At 42.1% G+C, this 23340-nt stretch overlaps 1 protein-coding gene across 8 annotated transcripts in view; it reads left to right on the plus strand.

The window, feature by feature from the left end:
- CadN (neural cadherin) overlaps positions 1–23340 on the plus strand; it is a 111868-nt gene that overhangs the window by 80661 nt on the left and 7867 nt on the right. For 2 of the 8 annotated variants that reach the window (XM_041776210.2, XM_041776211.2), the window contains exons 12-19: positions 9575–9718; positions 9857–9972; positions 10807–10971; positions 13630–13767; positions 15699–17022; positions 18573–20874; positions 20975–21145; positions 22282–22523. In XM_041776210.2, coding sequence (XP_041632144.1) covers positions 9575–9718; positions 9857–9972; positions 10807–10971; positions 13630–13767; positions 15699–17022; positions 18573–20874; positions 20975–21145; positions 22282–22523 — 4602 coding nt within the window. Of the gene's footprint in view, positions 1–9574; positions 9719–9856; positions 9973–10806; positions 10972–12249; positions 12412–13629; positions 13768–15698; positions 17023–18572; positions 20875–20974; positions 21146–22281; positions 22524–23340 lie in introns of all 8 variants that reach the window. The other 6 variants (XM_041776215.2, XM_041776216.2, XM_041776213.2 and 3 more) reach the window with 3 other exon arrangements.

Below are 23340 nucleotides of genomic sequence, written 5' to 3' on the forward strand. Positions count from 1 at the left end.
TTGTTTGAAAAATGTGGGCGATAAAACTTATCGAGTTGCCACACTGGCTCGATTCCCACAAGGGGCAGATAAGCTGCATCTTATGCAAATGTAATTAAAATGCAACAGAGAGCGCTGTTTTACAATATTTTATGCCATTTTGCTCGCTATATTTTTCCCCGATTTTTTGTATTCTTTATTTTTTGTGCGCTGTTGGTGTTAGTGTTGCTTAGGATGTGAATGGCTTAGCGTGGCAGTTGTTTCTCTCTCTCTGTGCTCTATCCGTCTCTCTCCAGCCATTCTGGTTAAATGAAAAGCAGCGTTGTTTTCTATTTATTTTTGAAGCGATAATTAAAACAAATAAAAGTTAATTAAATTCGGTTTGAAGCGTGAAATGACCTTATGGAGCACCTGCAGAAGTAAGCACGACTTGAATCGTAACGGTTATTGCCGGAGTTACATAATCAAGTAATACGCAACCCCAAAGACTTTACTAATTGGTTCACATAACAAACAGACTTGCCACGGGAAAAAATAAAACCCACACAGGGCCAGGCGAATCAAGAATCGTTCTAACAAAGCCAGAGCTCTATCGCTCCCTCTGCCACGTTTTAATCTGATTACAAAGCACTTTTTTTTGCCGTCCTGCCTTATCCTTGCAGCGGGATTTCCCGCTTTCCTGCTTTTCATTGTCACTTTTGTCACCTTTGTTGTGATTGTTGCCAACGTCAAACTCAGATTATGCAAGTAAGAGAAATTCTCCACTCCTCCTGTGATTTATTCAATGTGACGTCCTGCAAAAAACAGAGATCGGGACAAAACAAGTTCTTGGTAAATGAAACAAATGTGTGAAAAATAAACTGGATTTGAGCCCAGTTCCGGACTGGTGGAAATTTAATTTGCAGCACAAAGCGTACAATTTAACATTACAAAAGAGGGTTCAGTGCCAGGTGCAGATTTCCTGTTTTTGTTTGATTATTTTCCGCCAAATAAATTATGAAATAAATGAATTTGTTAGAGGTAGAATTAAAAACATTATTTCATTGCTCAAATAATTATCAAGTTCAGATTTAAATAGGGGCAAATGAATGCCTTTCTTAATTAAAATGGGTGGTGGGCAGATCAAAGGCTAAATGTAGCTACTGGCGCGTAATTTAAAATCCCTGATATCTGACTGAAAAGTGATACTTTGCTGGGTTGAAGAGAGTAATTAGGTAAATAACAGCCTCAAGTCATTTGATTTTTAGTTTAATTAGGGGGTTGTTTTTAAGCTTAAGAAGAGGGGGACAAATTCATTAGAAAGATCAATACTTTAGGCGCTTATATTTACTTTCTCAAGTAAAATTATTTCTAAATACTAATATTTACTTTGTTATCTTCAACTTACTCTAACCTGGCACATATTTTTCCATTTCTTTGCAGGTAAACAAACAAATCGAATTTGCTACCCAAACTACTCCCCAAAAACCCGCACTCAGGTAAGGTTGGTACTTCGTTTAACCGCATCGAGAACAAACTTTAATTACTTTGACGCTAAAGTTCGATGCAGTTAACTTTATGGGCAATCCCCTTGAACTTTAAGCTGCTTAGAGGGGGCACAACAAATGCTGGAAAAGTCTGTGAAAGCCGGAAACTTTCATGTGCTGGGGTCAATAAAACACAATGGAGGCAAAAACTCTCCGATTGTTGGAGGAAAAGAGAATACCAAAAAATATTCATGACTGTTGTTAGCTCCGTGTTGTAGCATTCGAGACACCAAAATTTGTGTACTGTAAACTGAATGCATATATAAAGCCACACACAACAAAGGTGTATAGATACCACACAAAATATTGCGCATACGCCACGGGGTACAACACCTGATGCAGCAGCCGACACTTTAGTTTTCACCAAAAAATATTACAGGCAGCATCGAATGGTCAACGGGAAATCTAAACAACGTCCCACATACATATCTTATATTTCCATTTCCGCGACCAGCGAACAATAAACCTGAAACTGGAAGTGAGACCGAAAATGAAAAGCAAATTTTTCGAAGGCAACTAACATTTGACTAACATTTGAACTCGTTGCCATTGTTTCATTTACACAAATAATTTCATTGCACAAATTCGAACCGAAATGGAAAAGGCAATGGGCATATAGAAATATAAATATTTGTACATACAGTTATAATATCTATAAATCCGTGTGCCCCAGATAAGCCAAGCTTCCGTTGCGCAAGAATTTTCGTTTTCCAATGGAATTGTGTGCCGTATTCATGCGAAATGAATATTCCTCTATTTGCACTGATTGCGTATTTGATCCGGGATATGAATGTGAGAATCTAGAATGCCTAGGCCGTAAGAGACTCTAAGAGTGAGTGTCTTTAAATTAAATTTGGTTTAGTTTCGGCGAGGTTGGGTTTCAGGTTTGCTATTCCCAACAGTGGGTTTCTCCGTCCGAACACAGTTTTATGCTTAGGTGTCGACCTAACGTAAACCGGAAATTGTAGACGCAACAAACATTGTGTAATATGGCACCACCGACCGCAAGGGGCATAAACAATATTTACTGTTGGCTGATGTAGATAGAGGCCAAGGCGAAACAACAATGAATTTGCGGCCATAAAAGCCAAAACATTTTGCAGCAGCACGAGCACCAGCTGCTAGTTGAAAGTAACAGTGGCCGCAGACAGGACCCAAGTCTGGAGACGTTTTTATGAACACACAACACATCTTGCAGCCCGCATTCCATATCCCGCATCCTGCATGTGTGTCTTTCTCTCTCTATTTCCTCATCGATGGCTTTCCATTCACATTCCCCTCCACTCGCCCTGCCATATTCCATCTCCATTTGAAGCACATTTCAATGGTTTTTATGGCAAGAACATCAATCAAATGGAAAATATTATTGACAAAACATGCGCACGACATTGTTGATGCGATTTCTCAGAAAAAAAAAAGTGAAGCAAATATAAACGTGCACTCAAAGTTGAATTTTTTGATAAACTTTTAATTTTATTCCTATTTCTTTTTACATTTTAATTCATATAATTTATAAAGAAAAACATACATGGTTTATTAATTTTAGAATTCCTAAGAAAATAATTATTATTTCAGCAATCCTATTCAGATACTTAGTTTTGGGGTATTTTCAAGTGCGGGGGACATCAAAGTTGGAACTAAAATCCCTTAAAATATTATTAATTTATTAAAATGTGTAATTTGTCAGAGTGTAGGCACTCGACACACAAATAAAATAGAAACATGTTAAGTAAAATAAGCAATTTACGGACGTGCCGCCGCAAAACTAGGCAACAATTTAAATTGTATCGCAGCGGAATAGTTTGATAAATTGCTGCAAAAAATTGATTGATGCCGGGGCCGCTTCGAGGACGTCTGGGAAATCGCTTTTCCTTTTTGCCTTGTCCTGCCACGGAGGCGTGGGCCGTGTCACTCGGCAGACAAGTGTCGATAAGTCACGCGTGACTCTGGTCTCGCTCCTCTGGACTGGCATAAATCAATGTAATTAATTTGAGTTTATCAAACGCTGAAAGTTCGCTCCAGCCACTCGATGCCTAATGGCCATTCAAGCTGGATAATTATCTCCATTTGTGTATATAATATAATGTCGGCTGAGACTTGTGTTATTGGTGTCTGTCATTACCGACAGACATTCGCTGTTGAGTTCGCGTCTCGAGAGAAAAGATAAAGAGCCGCCACAGAAACAGAAGCACAATCGGATACTGAAACTGAGACTGTCTGAACAAGGAGCCAGCCAGTAATTTTTATTAATAGGATTCTAATTTGTTGGCCACTTTTCTCCATCAGCCCCGCTGCCCTCCAGCTGAGCTCTTTGTGTTGCTTTAAAGAATTTAACTTGGCAGAGAACCCAAATTGGTTTATTTTCCATTCGCTCTCGTCCACCTGTCGCTCTTCAGGGGCGGAATACCTGACGAAAAGTCTTGAATATTCCTGGACAGTTGCGCTGAAAGTTTCTGGCTGAGAGATACAATTTAATGCTTCACTGCGATGCGGTGGAAAACTCATTTACCTCGGTACTCGGGACATCTGAATGCGAGGCACGCATTTCGGCCAACTATTTCCTCTGGATTTCCCAGGGCTTCTCCGGGGAATAGTGTAGCCAATCAATGGGCATATGCTGTGATAGAGAGAACGGGCTAAAATGCCCGACATGTTTACACCGTTCGATTGGCAAGCTGTGGATGCTATTAAAAGTTGTGCCAAAGTTTCGCACATAATTTAAACTATGACACGGGGCCACAACTTGCCGCCGCCGCTGTCCTTTCAGCATGATTAGTCGTCCCTTGGCCCAAAAGGCAGCAGGTGTGCTGGCAAGTTTCCGGTGATATAGCACTTTGTCCACTTGACGTAGTTTAGTGACACTTTGGAGCTGCTTTTGCCCAAGACTGAGAGAAAATTAGCCATTAAGTCATAGGTTCAGCAATGTATTCAATGTTCTGGTAAAAGTATGTAATTTTCTGAGGGAATTAAAAGCTCATCTACATTTTTAAAAGTCTCCATTATTAAACACAATTTATAGTTACAATTTATTTACTTCAGCTCACAATTTTCCCCAGTACATTCATTCCACTCCCAGCTGATATCCGTTTAGCTCCATTGACAGTTAGCGAAGTTTTCTGGCAGTCAATTTGCCGTACCGAAACTGAAAACTGCGAACTGAGAACTAAGAGCCAAGAACGAATCCCGCTCGAGTGGCGACAACTGGTAATTGTGAGGGCTGCCCGCCTGACTAACCCATTTCTGGGCCATTCATTATGCAAAGGCTGCTACTGTTGTCCGCATAAATTCGGCCTGGCCGAGACCAGCATAAACAAGTCAAGTGCAAGAACGAGCTCTCTAGTTTTTGGTCAGGCCAGAATTATGGCCATTTGGTAATTGTACAATAGTAAGGGCCCCAGCAACAGCAACATCAGCAATGACAGCTGTTTTTGGGGCTGAAACACAATGCAGCCAAGCGCCTTGTTCGGTTGCATCTTCCAGTGTCTGGATAAGGGGGGAAATCTTTATTCCTGTCCGACTTTCTCTTTCTCCCTCTCCCTTTTTGTTGGCCGCAAAAACCACAAACTGCCAGCCCCCAGGAAAACTCATTTGCTTTTTGTCGCCTACATCATCATCGTTGTGGGGCCAAAAATGTTATTAAGGTCGGGGGTCTGGTTCAGTATTCACTTTCCTCTTCAAATTTCTTTAAGAATATTTATATATATTTTGGGGCTTTTCATTTGGTTTCTTATTTTTTATTTTTTTTTTGCAATCTGGGAGCGACTCTTTCAACGATTTATCATCCACCTGGGTCCTATATATATTCCTTCCCTTTTATCAATTAATGCCCTGCCAAATTTTGGGTTCATAAATTTGCCAATGTAGGGACGTGACAAAAATTCTTATTGACTTTCCTGGGGCGGGAGTTCCTTCCTTCGGCTGTCAATTGAATTTAATGACTTTTGGTGGGTGCTGCTGTGTCTGGCATTTAAACTAATTAAAAAGTGCCCTCCCTGGAAACTTTTTCGGGCAACCCAAAATCGAGTGTCTTGTGATAATTGGAGAAAGTGTGAACATGCAGAATAACATACCTCATTGGATGGGAGAAAACCTCAGTAACCGCAAACATGACAATCATATACACATCACACAGACAGACAGGCGGGCTCACAAAATAACCGAATGAACCGCAGCAACATTGTTGTCGGCCTCGCCTATATATATTATTTTTTGAAAATCCAGGACCAAGGACGAACAGCAGGGAACAGCTGCCAGTCAGGGGCAGTGAGGGACATTCAGGAAAACTGACAGACAGCCAGACTGAGAGAAGAACCGACCGCAATCATAAAAAAATCAGCAGCAGCCAAGCGACAAAATGCATTTGAACAAGTTTTTACGACGCGCAGGGTGTTTAAGAATTGCAATAAAATATTTTTGCAACAATTTAGATGCCACAGTTTCCTCTCGGCGGCATTAGCTTCGGACATGCAGTTAGCTTGTCTTTATGGCCCGAACCCATTAAGCGCCATTAATGGCAGCCCCCCCCGACTCACACAAGCGGATGGTCAGTGATTTCCTTTCATAGAAGGATATATCGTACATTGTGTGTGTTGGCGGTGCAACAGCGGTGGTCGTAAAATAAAATGGCTAAAGGAAAACTGCAGCTTGGCCAATTAGTTTTTACCTCAAGAAAGGAGAGGAAATGCTGCCCTTTAAAATACCGAAATGGCGAAGGAGTAACCCAACGTAAATAAAGGTTACTAGGGTGAAGTAAATGAAAAAATAAATTAAGAAAATTCAAGAGTAAAGTCACAATTTGCAAATATTATAAACCAAAGATGTCATTTAAATTAAATAAAAGTCCCTGAAAATTCAGAAAACAAAAGTTAAAAGTTATTGACTTAAAGCTTCGGTATTGCGGAGCATAAAAATGTATTTCCAGCCATGTGCCATTGTTTATTTTCCTTTTGCTATTTAATATCGTTAAAATTCATTCAAGTGCGAAACTTTACGATAAACTTGGCCGCACCAAGGAGCAGCGAATCGAATAATGGCGGGGGAAAAACTGTTAAGGAAAGCTCGAAGAAAAATATGGCGTCTTTGATTTTGACATTGTGCCACATCACGTAGTGCATATACATATATAAATATGTTTGGATGGCGGAACGCCTGAACAAGCGAAAATAGCGCATAAATTTATGACACTCGAAATGTATGGAGGGAGGTAGGTTTGAGGTGGTAGGTGGTGGGCGTGGCATGTGGCATTTGTGCAGCTAAGCGTGGCCGCTTTTCGGGGGCGAAAAAATGTATATATCGAACACTATTTATTTGGCATGGCAGCAAGCAAAGGCGACACACACTTTCCATGGGCTAAATAAGTGATAAAGTTGACTTTGATTTCGCCACTCGTTCACTCCGCTGGAGTGCAGTTAACCCGAATTGCTTCAATGTCAGCTTTTATGGTCGCACAAAGGACCCGGAATCCTGGGGTCTCCTCCCAAGGATTCAACAGCAGCTGTCCAAACATTGCACACACACAATTCGCCATCAAATTCGTTGAATGTCAGTGTATGGGATGGCTCAAAGGCTCAATGGAATATCTTCTATTTGATTTCGGGCTAGTTGCCGGGGGAGAGGAATGCAATAAAATTGGTGTTAGATAAATAGATAAAGTATTTCAAGGGTTGTGCCCCTTTCTTCGCCCCCTAAGCCGATAAGGGCGCAGGGATAAAAGCTTTTCAAATTGGGTTAACTTTTGAGTTTTTGGCCGGGGAATATTCTTTATTGCGAAATATTTTGTAGGCCACTTCCTCAATAAATTATATGTATGTATTTTCGCTTATGGCGCTCTTTAAATACCACACATCCCGGCAGTGTGCTTAATAAAAGCTCATAAAATTTCATTTATCTGAGCCAGAAGAACTCAAAGTCCCTCCTGGCATGCGGAAAAAATCTGCGTCAAAAATACATGAGGCAACATGAAATTTTCATAACTTAAACATCAGCGTTCAATATATATTGCATACACCTACGCAGCACACAAACACACCAGCATATGCATATTAAAAAATTGAATTTTTATGTAATAAATTCAAGGAAGAAATTGCTGAGAGGATTTAATGAAAATGAACAATTTCGACCAGAAAAAATTAAAGAGGGAAACGAATATTATAAATGTGAGTTGCATAAACAAAGGACAACGGATTTGCGGGGCTTAAAACTCCACTTATGAATCATAATTTAAGTCTTAAGTTTCGATTTCGCAATTACTTGTTTTTATTGACTTGGCACCAATGACTTATCGTAGTAATTTGCATTGTAATCTCACTGAAAAATCCCTGAAAAGTACTCATTGCCTTGGTAAAAAAGGGTATTCAAAGTATGCCAAAGGATTATGCTCATCTGGCAAATGCAAGGCCTTTAAGCGAAGCATAAATATTAATAATAAGGATGCTGGAAATGATTTGCATTTAATGTCGGTCTTGCTGCTGGATTTTGCACAAGTTTTAATTAAAATGTCGTCACATGGAAACCCAAATACAACTGAGTAGGCAATTAGCAATGTTTTGCCATAAATATAATTCAAAATTGGCCTCAAACATTTGCTAATTTCAACGGCGGAAGGACTGCGAGTGCAAAGGGTGTGGCACACTTATCACACACACGCCATGTGCGCCCAGTTTGCAATGAGAGTTGTCAACCTGCAGGAGCAAATGTGCATAATTCTTGCACACAGATAATTCCCAGTCAAGGCAAGAAAATTATAAACCGAAACACAAACAACACTGGGGACAAGGGAAAGTTGTCCTGTGTTGTCCTTCTCAGGATAGGAATTCTAAGCAAATTGATAAACAGACACACTTGTGTCTTCCAACTGAAGAAAATTTCGCAGAATGTTGCTTCTTAAAATTAAATGTATTACATTGTACATTAAATTACATTAATTATATATATATGGGTCAAAGTATTTAGCGTTAAGTAAGGTTTTAGGGAGACATAGTGCTCTTATTAAACAGATTCTTCTTTTATATTCGAATTAAAAGCAAACTTAATTCTTATTTTATTATTTATATATTTTATACATAAAAACCTATAAAGATTTTGGTATAATTTAAAGTCTTTTAAGATAGTTAGCCTTATTTTTCCCACTGCACCCTTGGGAAGTTGTATATATGGGCTGTTAACCGGCATCCTTGGCACATCTGCTGCCTTAGATTTGCGTGTAGTCCTCAGGATTTCGTGCGGTCCGACGGTCTCTGCATTTATTTAATTAAAACGCACTGTCTTTGTTGTCTGTTGTTATTGGCGCAATTATAAATGATATATGTAATTTACTAGCTGCCTGACATCTCGGCTCTCTGATATGTCTTATTGTCAGTGACTTTGTTTGCACTTTCCTCCGGCCGGGCCATTGTTCTTCGAGCAGTTTTCCCCGGTCTGTGTGTTTGACCGACTTGCCATATTAAATCATCTGTGTACTTGGACTCAACTCAGGCGGAATGAGGGTCCTTTGTGGGGCAATTTGAAATTCATTCAGAGGAGTTCGAAGCTATTCCGGCAGCCACAATAGGTGTTGTGCAACATTACCAGCGGTAATAATAGTTAATTATGCGACTGAGTACCCGAGACACGAGAAACAAGAGGTTTAAATGGGCTGAAAATAATATTCCGCTCGAATTCATTCGCAATCGCATTACCTCCAACTTAGGTCCTGTGATCAAATGGAAAATCCATGAATATCAAATAAATTACATCATCGCACATGCAAATAAAAATCAAATGGAAAACCAAAATATCCCGGGCTGCTTAATATGCGAAACGCGTTTCCCACGCACACACCGAGGACAACAGAAAGGAAGACGAGGGTAGGCTCTTAAATAAAAGGCAAACAAAATGTTTGTCGCCTCAATAAGAGGCGTCAAATTGTTGCTCCGTCTGGTGAAAAAGTTTTCCTCATTGTGTCTAGTACGTGATAATTGAGCAGACAAAACGAAGTACCGACTTTCTCCTAGTGTCAAATTGAAAATGAGAAATTTAACCGAGCGAAATGGTGTGTTTTCTTCCACTAAAACTCTTCTCCTACCCGACAGTCACCAAATTCATACGCATTGGCATCGCCGATAAAAACGATAATCCGCCCTATTTCGACAAATCGCTGTACGAAGCCGAAGTGGATGAGAACGAGGACATTCAGCACACAGTGCTCACTGTAACCGCCAAGGATCACGACGAGTGTAAGTAGAGGGCCCTCCAAAAATATGCCCAGAAATTCCGCAATTATTATCTTACACACACATTTTTCTCTCTTTCTCTTCCTTTTTTCCTGAATTTTTTCCCCAAATATTCTTTTTGCGGTCGGTCCTCCCTCACAGCCTCACGTATCCGCTATGAAATTACAAGCGGCAACATTGGCGGCGCTTTTGCGGTTAAAAATATGACGGGTGCCATTTATGTAGCTGGCGCTTTAGATTACGAAACTCGACGCAGGGTAAGTAAAAAAATAAAAAAAGAAAAATGTGAAAAAAAAAGCGGAACAGAAAGAAAACCGCGTACACAAAAAATGAAAAATGCAAAGTGGAAACCCGTAGAGGAGTCCTCTGTAATCGACAAACGTTCTTCCACAGCGCAGATATATTTATGACATAAGCGTTGCGGGCTTAGTCAACTGTGAGATTTGTTTATGTCATTGGAAAGCTGAGAATACATAGGGGACAACAGGGATTATAAAGTTGCAAACTCCAGAAAGAAATTACACAATTTTTAAAGCTTGAAGTTCAGCCACTTTGCGAGGAGCTTCCCTTCTCCTTGGCCAACTATAAAATTCATTAAGAAACTCGCTGACAGGTTTCCGTCTCCTTTTGAATTTCAATTTACACGCTCCGCGGGGCCACTTAAATATTTAAAAGTTCAAACAAGTTTCTGAACATGCGCTGCGGTCAAGAAGTCAAATACCAAAGCCAGGGAGAAGGGATAGAGAAATCCTGGCGAACCATTAATTGAATTGCAATTCGAACAATTCGAACAATAAAGTCGTGCCATTCTCGTGACTTTAATTGAAATGTGGCTGGGAGAACTTTCCGCCAAGGCCCATGCAAATAGTTCATGTAATTTAGAATTTGTAATAAATGCAGAAAGTCAGTCATGGGAAGGAGTGAGTGTAGCACAGAAAGGATACCAGAACGAGCTAATTAATTGATAAATTTCTCAGACAAAATACTATAAACTTTTAGAAATGTATGAAAATATTTGAAATTAGACATCGAAAAGGAATAGTAGTAGTTGTTAATGTCTAACTTTATTTGCAAATTCCCACCCCGTTCAGTATGAGCTGCGCTTGGCCGCTTCCGATAACTTGAAGGAGAACTACACCACTGTGATTATCCATGTCAAGGATGTGAATGATAATCCCCCCGTGTTCGAGCGACCCACTTATCGCACCCAGATTACCGAAGAGGACGATCGCAATTTGCCCAAACGCGTCTTGCAGGTCAATGAATGAAAATGAAATGGATAGAAAACTTAGTTCACAACTTTTGATTTGTTCTGTGTTTCTGGTAGAGTTTTCATTGCGCTGTTATTGTTTGTATATGAGGCACAAAGTCGAAACAACGTTTTATGTTTCCCTAGATTTTATTGCATGTGATGAGTTTTTGTTTTGAAGTTTTCCACCCAATGCCCCCCTACAAACTCTGCCTGAGCCACAGCATTTTATTGCACAAAAAGCCAAAACACAAATAGAATTTTAGAGTGAAATGTTCGGCGAACTATTTATCGGACTCTCTCATGATTTCGGAATTTATCATTTGGATTTTATTTTCCCTTCGGGTGTCCTGACAAATATTTATATTTATTTCAATTGCCCACATGCCCAGAGTGTTGCATATTTTTTGCCTGTCTCCTTCAGCCACTCAATAAATTGTTGACATATTAAAAGCATTTACTGGCGTGCAATATTAATGGACCTTGCAATACCTGTTTTTGTATGTGCTATGTTTTTTGAGCAAACCTACAATCAAAAAACCCAATACTATACATGTTTTTAAGTATAGCGAATGCAACATAAATTTTTAAAGCCATTTGCATGCCTCATTCCCCGCTTACGTTTGATTTAAGGCTGCTGAAAAAAAATGACGAAAAGTAATTGAACAATTAAAAAATGCTATCCACTCTAGAGTGGACAAATGTTGTAAAATGCGGGCTCGAAAAAGTATAAAATTTATTTACAGAAAGCACACACCCACACACACACAGACGCGGAGTCGTATATAATTGGCAAAGCATTTAAATTGCGGTCGCTGGAAACATTTTTCTGCAATAATATTGATTTATCATTAAGCACGCAACGTGGAGAGCTGTAAAAAATGTATTTTAATCGCAGGATGACTTGGAAATATGTCGATTATCATGCTTAAAATTACTACGCAGCTTGTAATGCATAATTGAATAAGTCGATTAAATTATTGCATTTTAATGAGTAAACAGCGTGCGATTGAATATGGAAAATGCAAATTCAGCTGCCAAGCCAAGGCCTAGATAGTTCAGTAAAACAATATAGATAATAGAGACCATCTTGGACATGTGTAAATTATTACGCTAGCTTATATTTTTTGTTGAAACAAAAAACACATAGTTTTACGTTACCCTTGTTGTAATTTATGAGCATTTTAAATTTATTGTTTAATTTTGTTATTTTTCACTCTTTTTGTTTTCTCCCCCTCACCAATTTTTGCGTTGGCCATATATTTTATTTAATGTTTGCATAAAGTACGAACTGAAATTGGTTGCCTCGGACAGTTTGAATGAAAATCAAACAACAATCGTCATAAATGTGCGCGACGTCAACGATCTGCCGCCGCAGTTCCCTCAGACGTCCTACGAGCGAACCTTCGACGAGGGAATGACCGACACGCCCTTTACCATCATGCAGGTCGCTATGGCTATATTATTTACCACATCTCAGTCCTGTACATAATAGCATATGGCATATGGCAAACAAAGCAGCTGGCCCTCCTCTCTCGTTAACAATTAATTTAACCCAACAACCGAGCGACACAAAATCTCATTCAATTTCATTTCACATGTAAACTTTGTATACACCAGTTATAACAAAACGTAAACATTATGAATAATCGGAGTGTGTTTCGACGTAATGTTTCAGTATATTTAACTGCAGTAATTTTGTGAACTAAAAGGGGACTTCCACCGGTCATCACGGTCCTTCAATAATGTTGTAGGATTTCACTAACAACCAAATATTAAACTATTGTATTTCATTTTTTCCGGTTCAATCAGGGAGGCTCACAGAAATAAACCAAATGTAAAATTAAACAGATCCCTGCGGCCTTTAATTGCCTGCGTAAATATTGTGCAGACTTTTCGCATTTCGTATTTCAATTTTTCCATTAACCCCTTTCTGTTGTTTACTACCAAAAGCTGCTAATTAAATTCAATATGCTCTTTAAGTATTAATGCCACACATTTGCACGGTTAAACCCGATCCGCCGCCCAGATTTTCTGCTGTGGTTTATTGTGTTTTACTTGTGGCTAACTGACCCCCAACTAATTTAATTAAAATGAACGTGGACAGAGCTTAAGGCCAACAAAGGGAATTAAATTCAATCTGTCAGCACTCAAGCTTTGTTTTTATTTACACTTTACTAACCGTTAGCAAATATTATTTTATTTACCACTGATTTTGTGTTTTCACTCAATTCTAACAAAAGTGTTTTTTCAATGGCCAAACCAATACCCGTCAGTATTTGGTGAATAAATCATAATCCATCGAAAAATAACATTTGGTTTTCTATTAAGCAGAAAAAATTATAAAAAATTGTAAAAAGCCAAATGGTAATTAAACGGAGTAAATACCACTGACTAGTATTATTGGAAATGTGAAAAAATATGCTTAATAAATATGGACGTATAAACTAACAAAAGTATGGAATAGTTTTTATGTTTACAATAACTTTTTCTTCCTGCTCATTGTCTTTGTGCGGTAGTGCATGGTATGTTTGCTTTATTTCTCTACGATTTAATGCTGCTTTTTTGTTCGTTTATTTAATTTGATTTTTAACCTTTTTTTGTACTGACATGCCCGACCGTAAATAATAAAAATCTGTATTTATTCGCCGCTGTGGATGAACAGGTTACGGCCACAGATGGCGACAAGGACCGTCCCCAGAACATCGTGTACTTCCTCACGGGCCAAGGCATTGATCCAGATAATCCGGCCAATAGCAAGTTCGACATCAACCGCACCACCGGCGAAATATTCGTATTAAAGGTAAGTCATAGGCGAAAACAATGCCACAATTTAAGCATTAACAAATTGCCAATGGGCGTGAGCGCGCGGAAAAACACTTGCGTCCGTCCGTAAATAAATAAATGGAATGCGGTATTTTAAAATCCATGCTGGCCAAGGCCGCAGCTGGACAGAAACTGAAAATAATGGCGAATTTTCGAAATATGCTCTCGCTGATTAAGCCCCATCAATGTGCACTTAAGCCCGCCGCGAATCAATCCCAATCCCGACAAAATGCCAACGTGCGAAACAGCCTACGTGCTCATTATTTAACATTTAAATGGCAGTTGACGGACATGGCCTCCCGGTGCAGCTATTAAATAAAATTTTATAAATGAGAATCGCCAAAGAAACTTTCACCGGCGAAAAGTGACTGATTTGCCTCAAGGTCCTGTGATTTCTTTGGAATTTAAAATCAAAGGAATTGCCAAATAAGTGTAAAAGCTTACCTTTAATGGGGCTTTACATTACATTTGAATATGCTATTTAAAATGCACTATAAAAGCATCCACAATAGCGTCGATTCAAGAGTAAATTAAAACTAATTACAAAATCACAATTGAAAATCCCCTGACGCATGCGGGTCGAAATTTTCACTTAACTCTCTCACCAACAGCGAAAAATGTGTGTAGCCCCGAAAACTCCAAAGCCAAATTAAATGAAATTCCCATGCGTCCAGCTCAAATAAAAATAATATGTGTGCATGCCACTCGTATAGAGCGAAAACATTTGGGCCGCACAATTTAGCCATTTTTAGTCCATAGACGACTATCCTCTCTTCCCACGGATATAATTTTATTTTCCGACTTTCCACTTAAAATGGGAGGCTAGGTGGGATGAGGACTTGATAAGGGATAACAAACAGCTGTACCGTTTTTATTTATTATTATTTTTTTGCTGTTGTTGGTGGAACCACGGACCGTGACCCACTCACAACTAATCCCTTAAATTGAATATGTCATAACAATGTTGGCAAATTTGTCATGCAAATTAAAGCGATGACGACACAGGGGTTATGTGTACATATTTTTCTTTTATTCCCAACATAATGGGTATGTTTGGGAGTATTTCTCTGTAGATGGGTATATTTTTTGGGAATGTAAAGCAGGTGGGAGGGGGTTTGGAACATTGGAGAAATCGTACTTTAAAGTTTAGAATTTGTTAGCAATTTAGTTTGGCTATAACGTAATCCATTTCCAAAAAACTAACACAAAATTTATGTTAAGGGTATTAGTCGGTGACACTTTGGTTTACTGAGTAACCTGAGGTGTAATCCATCACTCGTAATAATTCTACATACAATTCTTTTGTTGTTGTCGCCTCGTACACGATTTTTTACGACAAACCCAATGTCAGCGCCATGAAAAGCTGCTCTTGTTGTCAGTCTGCTGGGGCTGTCACATGTCTGCGAGGGTTAAGGGGCGCCGGCGGCCACCTAACAAGGGTTTGGGGGCATTATCCAAGGGTTGCCAGCAGCCGCCAACAGATACAAAGTACTGATTAAAATCGTTTTTCTTTTCCCTTTTTTTTTTTTGCGCTTTTTATTATTTGCATACGTGTGGGGTTAACGAATTGGATAGGGGGTGTGGGTGTGTTAAGGGTGCACAGGTGGGAGCAACACATCACTCAGGCTGCGATGAATGCATATCAAAGTCACAATCAACATCAGGGACAGGCTTCGGGTTGGGGCTTCCCCAGCTTCCCCTTTGTATGAAAGCAGGATAATTTCATGGGTTAAAGAGGTGCCCCAGCAACAACAATGTTTTTTCTCCCCATCCCAGATGTTAATCGGTTTTGCGTTTATGACAGCTAAAATTACACAATGCCCTCGTGCATATTAACCCATAACAACAGCGTTTTACACTCAAGCCCACTCACACTCTTATTTTTCCTACATTTTTTCGCCTTTATAGCCGCTGGATCGCGATCAACCGAACGGTCGGCCCCAGTGGCGCTTCACTGTCTTTGCCCAGGACGAGGGCGGCGAGGGCCTCGTGGGATATGCAGACGTCCAGGTCAATCTGAAGGACATCAACGATAATGCCCCCATTTTCCCGCAGGGCGTGTACTTTGGCAACGTGACGGAGAACGGCACCGCCGGCATGGTTGTGATGACCATGACCGCCGTGGACTACGACGATCCCAACGAGGGCTCCAACGCCCGTCTGGTCTACTCCATCGAAAAGAATGTGATTGAGGAGGAGACGGGTTCGCCGATTTTCGAAATTGAACCCGATACGGGTGTGATAAAGACCGCCGTCTGCTGCTTGGATCGCGAGAGGACACCGGATTATTCCATACAAGTCGTTGCGATGGATGGCGGGGGGTTAAAGGGGACGGGGACGGCCTCGATAAGAGTCAAGGATATCAACGATATGCCGCCGCAGTTCACAAAGGATGAATGGTTCACGGAAGTGGACGAAACGGATGGCACTGCCCTGCCGGAAATGCCTATTTTAACGGTGACCGTTCACGACGAGGACGAAACGAACAAGTTCCAGTACAAGGTCATCGATAACAGCGGCTATGGCGCCGATAAGTTTACCATGGTGCGGAATAACGATGGTACAGGCTCCCTAAAAATCGTCCAGCCCTTGGACTACGAGGATCAGCTCCAGAGCAACGGTTTCCGTTTCCGCATCCAAGTCAATGACAAGGGCGAGGATAACGACAACGACAAGTACCACGTGGCCTACTCCTGGGTTGTCGTCAAACTGAGGGACATCAATGACAATAAGCCCCACTTCGAGAGAGCCAACGTGGAGGTGTCCGTTTTCGAGGACACCAAGGTGGGCACTGAACTTGAAAAGTTCAAGGCCACCGATCCGGATCAGGGTGGCAAGAGTAAGGTGTCCTACTCCATCGACCGCTCCTCGGATCGCCAGCGTCAGTTTGCCATTAATCAGAACGGATCGGTGACCATTCAGCGCTCCCTGGACCGCGAAGTTGTGCCCCGTCATCAGGTCAAGATCCTGGCTATTGACGATGGTTCTCCACCAAAAACCGCCACAGCCACGCTCACCGTCATCGTGCAGGACATCAATGACAATGCCCCCAAGTTCCTTAAGGACTACAGGCCCGTGCTGCCGGAACATGTGCCGCCACGTAAAGTGGTCGAGATTCTGGCCACCGACGATGATGATCGCTCCAAGAGCAATGGCCCGCCCTTCCAGTTCCGCTTGGATCCCAGTGCCGATGATATTATCCGTGCTTCCTTCAAGGTGGAACAGGATCAGAGTGAGTACAATTTTACTTATTTCCTTGGGTCTTATTTTATTAAGGAAAATAGTTTAAGCGCCAAAGATTATAATAAAATACACCACATAATGTGGTTTAAAATACAAGAAGATTAAATATAAGTTATAGTTTCAGTTTACTAACCGAAAAACTTGCATAACTAATTTAAAAATAGTTATTCAATGTTAATTTAATCACTGCTTAGGAACTTTTGGCTATTTGCCCTTCGATTTGGCAGTCTGGTTTCCATACACTAACCAATTATTTGCAAATTGCTGCACATACTCAACTCGAAGAGGTTACAGGGATCGAAAAATAGTTGCGAGCTGACCAGAAACTTTGCTGGAATGGAAAAGTTTGCCCAATATTTGGGTCAAAGCTTAAACAATGCACCAGCAGCGCAACATTTTCATTTTTGCAACCCTTTCCGAGCTTGTATCGAAATTTTCTTGGCCAAATATCGAGGGTTGAGAGGGCCAGTGTCGCTGACTGCTAACAATAGCATAAAAATGCAATTACCTCGCTCCCTGAAAATAAAAAGAATGGAGAGAGGATGCCCGAAATGAATAGCCAGGAATCTTTGGCCATAGAACGGAAACAGCAGACCGCATCGCACATGAAAATTTAAATAATAAAAGCAAGGCACAGATACACACACTCGTCGCCCACCTGGGCGAAAAATAAAATGGCAAATGCACAAGTTTTCAATTAAATTACCCCCAGCCACGGGGAGTCTGCCTCAAAATCCCAACTACATATGCATCGCAGTACCCTTCGCATTTTTTGGGTGAGGAAAAGCCAAGAAAAAAGTGGAAGAAGTGCCCGAGTAGCAGCAGTCACAATTTGTGTGGGTGGCAATCCAATTTTGATGCCCCAGCTGGGAAACGGGTGAGGCTACAAGTTGGGGCAGAATTTCCAGATAGCCTGTGACTTTATGCAAACTTTGGGGCGAGGGCAGAGCAGGCTTTTCCAGACTCGTATTTGCATACAATTTGCCTAAAAACACACCATGGAGTGTCTTTAAAAATACATTTCAAATGTGCGTTCTCGCTCCGCTCCTGGGAGTTCCACCTCCCCATTTTCCTGGGGCAGTTGTAGTTTCCATTCCATGCGAGCGGTCCGAATACGGACTTAACACTTGTTGGCTCAAAGGCGTAATTACAACAAATGGGCTATTGCAAAAGTTGCATCTGCAATCAGGTGGAAAACGTGCTGGCTAATAAAAGGGCTTAGTGCATTGGGTTGGTTAGATGTCGGGGCTTACGGCTAACTGGCAAATGCCTTTGAAGCTCCGAGTAGCAAGTGGATTTGTGCAGGACTTTTGGCAGTTATTCGCCCAACAGTTTGTAGTTTATTCACCTGTAGGCAGATGCTACATTTCGGGGATTATCTAGAAGTCAGTCTTTAATGGGAACTTTAAACAGAGAAGCTTCTCTTTACTTTTAGTCTTAGCTTAATCTAATCAATTTATGTTGTTCCTTGATTGTATGCTCTTATTTTTCTTTTTATTAATTATCCCTTCTTACCTTATTTTTCCTCCCAATTCACAGAGGGTGCCAACGGTGACGGCATGGCTGTCATTTCCTCCCTTCGCTCCTTCGATCGCGAGCAGCAAAAGGAGTACATGATTCCCATTGTGATCAAGGACCACGGCTCACCGGCTATGACTGGCACGAGCACACTGACCGTCATCATTGGCGATGTCAATGACAACAAAATGCAGCCCGGATCCAAGGACATCTTCGTTTACAACTACCAAGGACAATCGCCAGATACGCCTATCGGTCGAGTGTATGTCTACGACTTGGACGATTGGGATCTGCCCGACAAGAAGTTCTACTGGGAGGCCATGGAGCATCCCAGATTCAAACTGGATGAAGACTCCGGCATGGTCACCATGCGAGCAGGAACTCGCGAGGGGCGCTACCACCTCAGGTTCAAGGTCTACGATCGCAAGCACACTCAAACCGATATTCCGGCAAATGTCACGGTTACGGTCAGGGAAATTCCCCACGAAGCGGTGATTAACTCGGGATCCGTCCGGTTGTCGGGAATATCCGATGAGGACTTTATTCGCGTGTGGAACTACAGGACTCAGAGTATGAGTCGCTCAAAAATGGATCGTTTTAGGGACAAGCTGGCCGATTTACTCAATACCGAAAGGGAGAATGTGGATATATTCAGTGTGCAGTTGAAGAGGAGACATCCCCCGCTCACAGATGTCAGATTCTCTGCCCACGGCTCTCCCTACTACAAGCCTGTGAGGCTCAACGGTATCGTCCTGATGCATCGCGAGGAGATTGAGAAGGATGTGGGCATCAACATCACCATGGTGGGCATCGATGAGTGCCTGTATGAGAACCAGATGTGCGAGGGCAGCTGCACCAATGCCCTGGAGATCAGTCCCCTTCCCTATATGGTCAATGCCAACAAGACCGCCTTGGTGGGCGTGCGCGTGGACACCATTGCCGACTGTACTTGTGGTGCTCGAAACTTCACCAAGGCTGAGTCCTGCAGGACAACGCCGTGCCACAATGGAGGACGCTGCATGGACACCAGATTCGGTCCTCACTGCTCGTGTCCTTTGGGCTACACGGGTCCCAGGTGTCAGCAGACAACGCGCAGCTTCCGCGGAAACGGATGGGCCTGGTATCCTCCACTAGAAATGTGCGATGAATCCCATTTGAGCCTGGAATTTATTACCCGAAAGCCCGACGGCTTGATCATTTACAATGGACCGATTGTACCCCCAGAGCGGGATGAGATGCTCATATCCGACTTCATTGCTCTGGAACTGGAGCGAGGCTACCCGAGACTTCTGATCGATTTCGGCTCGGGAACTCTGGAGCTGAGAGTGAAGACCAAGAAGACCTTGGATGACGGCGAATGGCACAGAATCGATCTGTTCTGGGACACGGAAAACATTCGCATGGTTGTGGACTTTTGCAAATCGGCTGAGATTGCCGAAATGGAAGACGGCACACCGCCGGAATTCGATGATATGTCCTGCCAGGCGAGAGGACAAATCCCGCCGTTCAGCGAGTATCTGAATGTGAATGCGCCCCTGCAGGTCGGCGGACTTTATCGCGAGCAGTTCGATCAGAGCCTCTACTTCTGGCACTACATGCCAACGGCCAAGGGCTTTGATGGATGCATCCGCAACCTGGTCCACAACTCCAAGCTCTACGATCTCGCACACCCGGGACTCTCTAGGAACAGTGTGGCGGGATGCCCGCAAACCGAGGAGGTATGTGCCCAAACCGAGACCACAGCTCGCTGCTGGGAGCATGGCAACTGTGTGGGTTCCCTATCTGAGGCACGCTGCCACTGCCGACCCGGATGGACCGGTCCTGCCTGCAATATCCCCACCATTCCGACCACCTTCAAGGCCCAGAGTTATGTCAAGTATGCCCTCAGTTTTGAGCCGGATCGCTTCAGCACTCAGGTCCAGCTAAGATTCCGCACGAGAGAGGAGTATGGCGAACTTTTCCGGGTTAGTGACCAGCACAACAGGGAATACGGAATCCTGGAGATCAAGGACGGACACCTGCACTTCCGCTACAATCTGAACTCGCTGCGCACCGAGGAGAAGGATCTCTGGCTGAATGCCATCGTCGTCAACGATGGCCAATGGCATGTGGTGAGGGTTAATCGATACGGCTCAGCTGCTACCCTGGAACTGGACGGAGGCGAGGGTCGACGATACAACGAAACCTTCGAGTTTGTCGGCCATCAGTGGCTGCTGGTGGACAAACAGGAAGGCGTTTACGCCGGCGGCAAGGCTGAGTACACGGGAGTGAGGACCTTTGAGGTCTACGCCGATTACCAAAAGAGCTGTCTCGATGATATACGGTAAGTGTCTTTTGAATATTTTTTTAAATAATGTTTTACTTTTCCATTTAGTTTTATATTTCCATTAATATATTTTAAAACTCTATTTCTCTCTCCTCAGCCTGGAGGGCAAGCACCTGCCGCTTCCACCGGCTATGAACGGCACCCAGTGGGGTCAGGCCACCATGGCCAGGAACCTGGAGAAGGGCTGTCCCTCGAACAAACCCTGTTCGAATGTGATCTGCCCAGATCCATTCGAGTGCGTGGATCTGTGGAACGTCTACGAGTGCACGTAAGTTTCCTCATCACCATCACCCTCCCCCTCCCAAATACATTCTTAGGCCTTAACCCATTGCTTTTCGTTTCTCATCAAACAAAATGAAAAATTACCAAACGAAAAAAATTAAAACCATTCAAATAAATTGACCATTCGGACTGTACTCGACCAACCCAAATAAAAAGGGGAAAAGGAAAAAGAGTTTATCCAAAATGTACCCATAAGCCATGTGTGGCGATAAAAGAGCCCCGAAAAATCCACAAAGTAAAACCAATACCACATAAAAGGGAACCAGAAAACAAATCACCGGCTTTTGATAAGCAAGCAGAGCTAACATTTGATAGGCTTAATCAATTAAGGGCAGAGCTCACAAAAAAAAAGGGGGAGAGTTGGGCAAAAGGCCTGTTGACCGTCCGTCAAAGGAGGTCCTACCGATGAATCGCAGTCACACTCCCACATCACACACACACACTTCATTCACACACGCGGCACACAGTCAGCTAGTGATTGGCACTAAACGTTGCGTGACAAATCAATCGGCTTAGGCTTACGTTTCCGATTTCGCTTTGACTTCGGGCCAAAGTCGATCCCGGGAGCTGTGATTCGAGATTCGAGATTCGTGATTCCAGCTTCGAGTTCCCGGCGCAAAGAGCATTTGTCCGGCTTGTAATGGTCTTTGTACATATTCACGCTTTTGTTTCATTACACAAAACGAACAAGAAATTGTAACTAGCTTGGCACAGGTACTTCTATGCTTATCTTTGTTAAACACACACATACTTTCCTAACACAACGTCGTTGGCTTTAAGCTTTTTCCATTTGCCAATTTAGTTGAAGGGAGATAAATCAGGCAAGGTAAAGCAGTGCTAAAAGGTTGATAATACTCTTAATTAATCTCTTACGAAAACGTACTAAGCCTTGAAAGCATTTAAAATCATTGCAAAAGTGAATTAGAGATCTGTAAAGTAGTATTAAGATTTTACCTCCATCGAAGCCCTGACATAACTTGGACCTGCCTCGAATCTGCAGACAAATCATTTTACAATTGGAACATCCATTCGATATTTGCCTTTTCGTTTAGCCCACTTTTTGTTGCCATTTGCTCCTACTATTACTCAAGTAACTTACTCTATAAATAAAATACGATATAGTTGCGGCGAAGGACGCATTATGTCGCCCGATTCCAAGGGCTGTATGGATCGCAACGAGTGCCTCGATATGCCCTGCATGAACGGTGCCACTTGCATTAACCTCGAGCCCCGCCTACGGTATCGATGCATATGTCCCGACGGTTTCTGGGGCGAGAACTGTGAGCTGGTGCAGGAGGGTCAGACATTGAAGCTCAGCATGGGCGCCCTGGCGGCGATACTGGTCTGCCTTCTGATCATTCTGAGTGAGCATCCAACCAGAGTCCCTCAACATGAGAGAAAACATAATTAATTCCCTCCGAATGTGCAGCAACAACTCGTAGTTTTAATTAAGCAACTAGTGCTCTAGCGAATGCCTAGCCCTTAGTGTCTGTCTATGTTGTAACTTTATTCGAACTTTATTAGCTGGTTGCAATCATCATCAAATCAATTTCGTGCGTTTCATTCGACAAATTCCATTTCATTTTCCCCATCAATCCGACATGTTCAATGGCTCTCAGCCTGTGCACTTTGCTTTTATTTTATCATAACCAATCATATCATATTTACCAAATCCAATCATTCGGCATCTAAATCACGGCTCACCGAGTTCATCTTTAATGAAAACATATGTTTGGCACTCGGCTTCCATTGCCCTGTGACTATATTCCACCCAAAAAGGCATTTCCATATTCATCATCCTATGATTTCATCTCCATTCATATTCAATATTTGTTTTTGGCACATTTTCCGTTCAGCCTTTCACTCAATGTACAAGTTTATAATATTATTCAATGTGTGTGTGTGTCTGTAAATATTTTATATCTATTCAAACGAAGGTATGTACCCATATATATAGTGGAATATTTAATTAGTTGTGTGTCCTAAATGAAAACTTAAGCTTCTTGCCGGGGATTTTCCCCGGACTCCGACCCTGTGATACATGCATTCCACTTAGTTTTTTGGCCATACTTTTATCAACTCCCCACATTTCACATTGCACTCAGCCAAGACAAAGAACAAGACCTGAAATGCCCTTCAGGTAAGTTAACAAATGTGCAGTCAAAGATACAGGTTGCCCGT

Source organism: Drosophila kikkawai, chromosome 2L, assembly GCF_030179895.1.
Source record: "Drosophila kikkawai strain 14028-0561.14 chromosome 2L, DkikHiC1v2, whole genome shotgun sequence".
In the NCBI taxonomy this organism is placed as follows: domain Eukaryota; kingdom Metazoa; phylum Arthropoda; class Insecta; order Diptera; family Drosophilidae; genus Drosophila; species Drosophila kikkawai.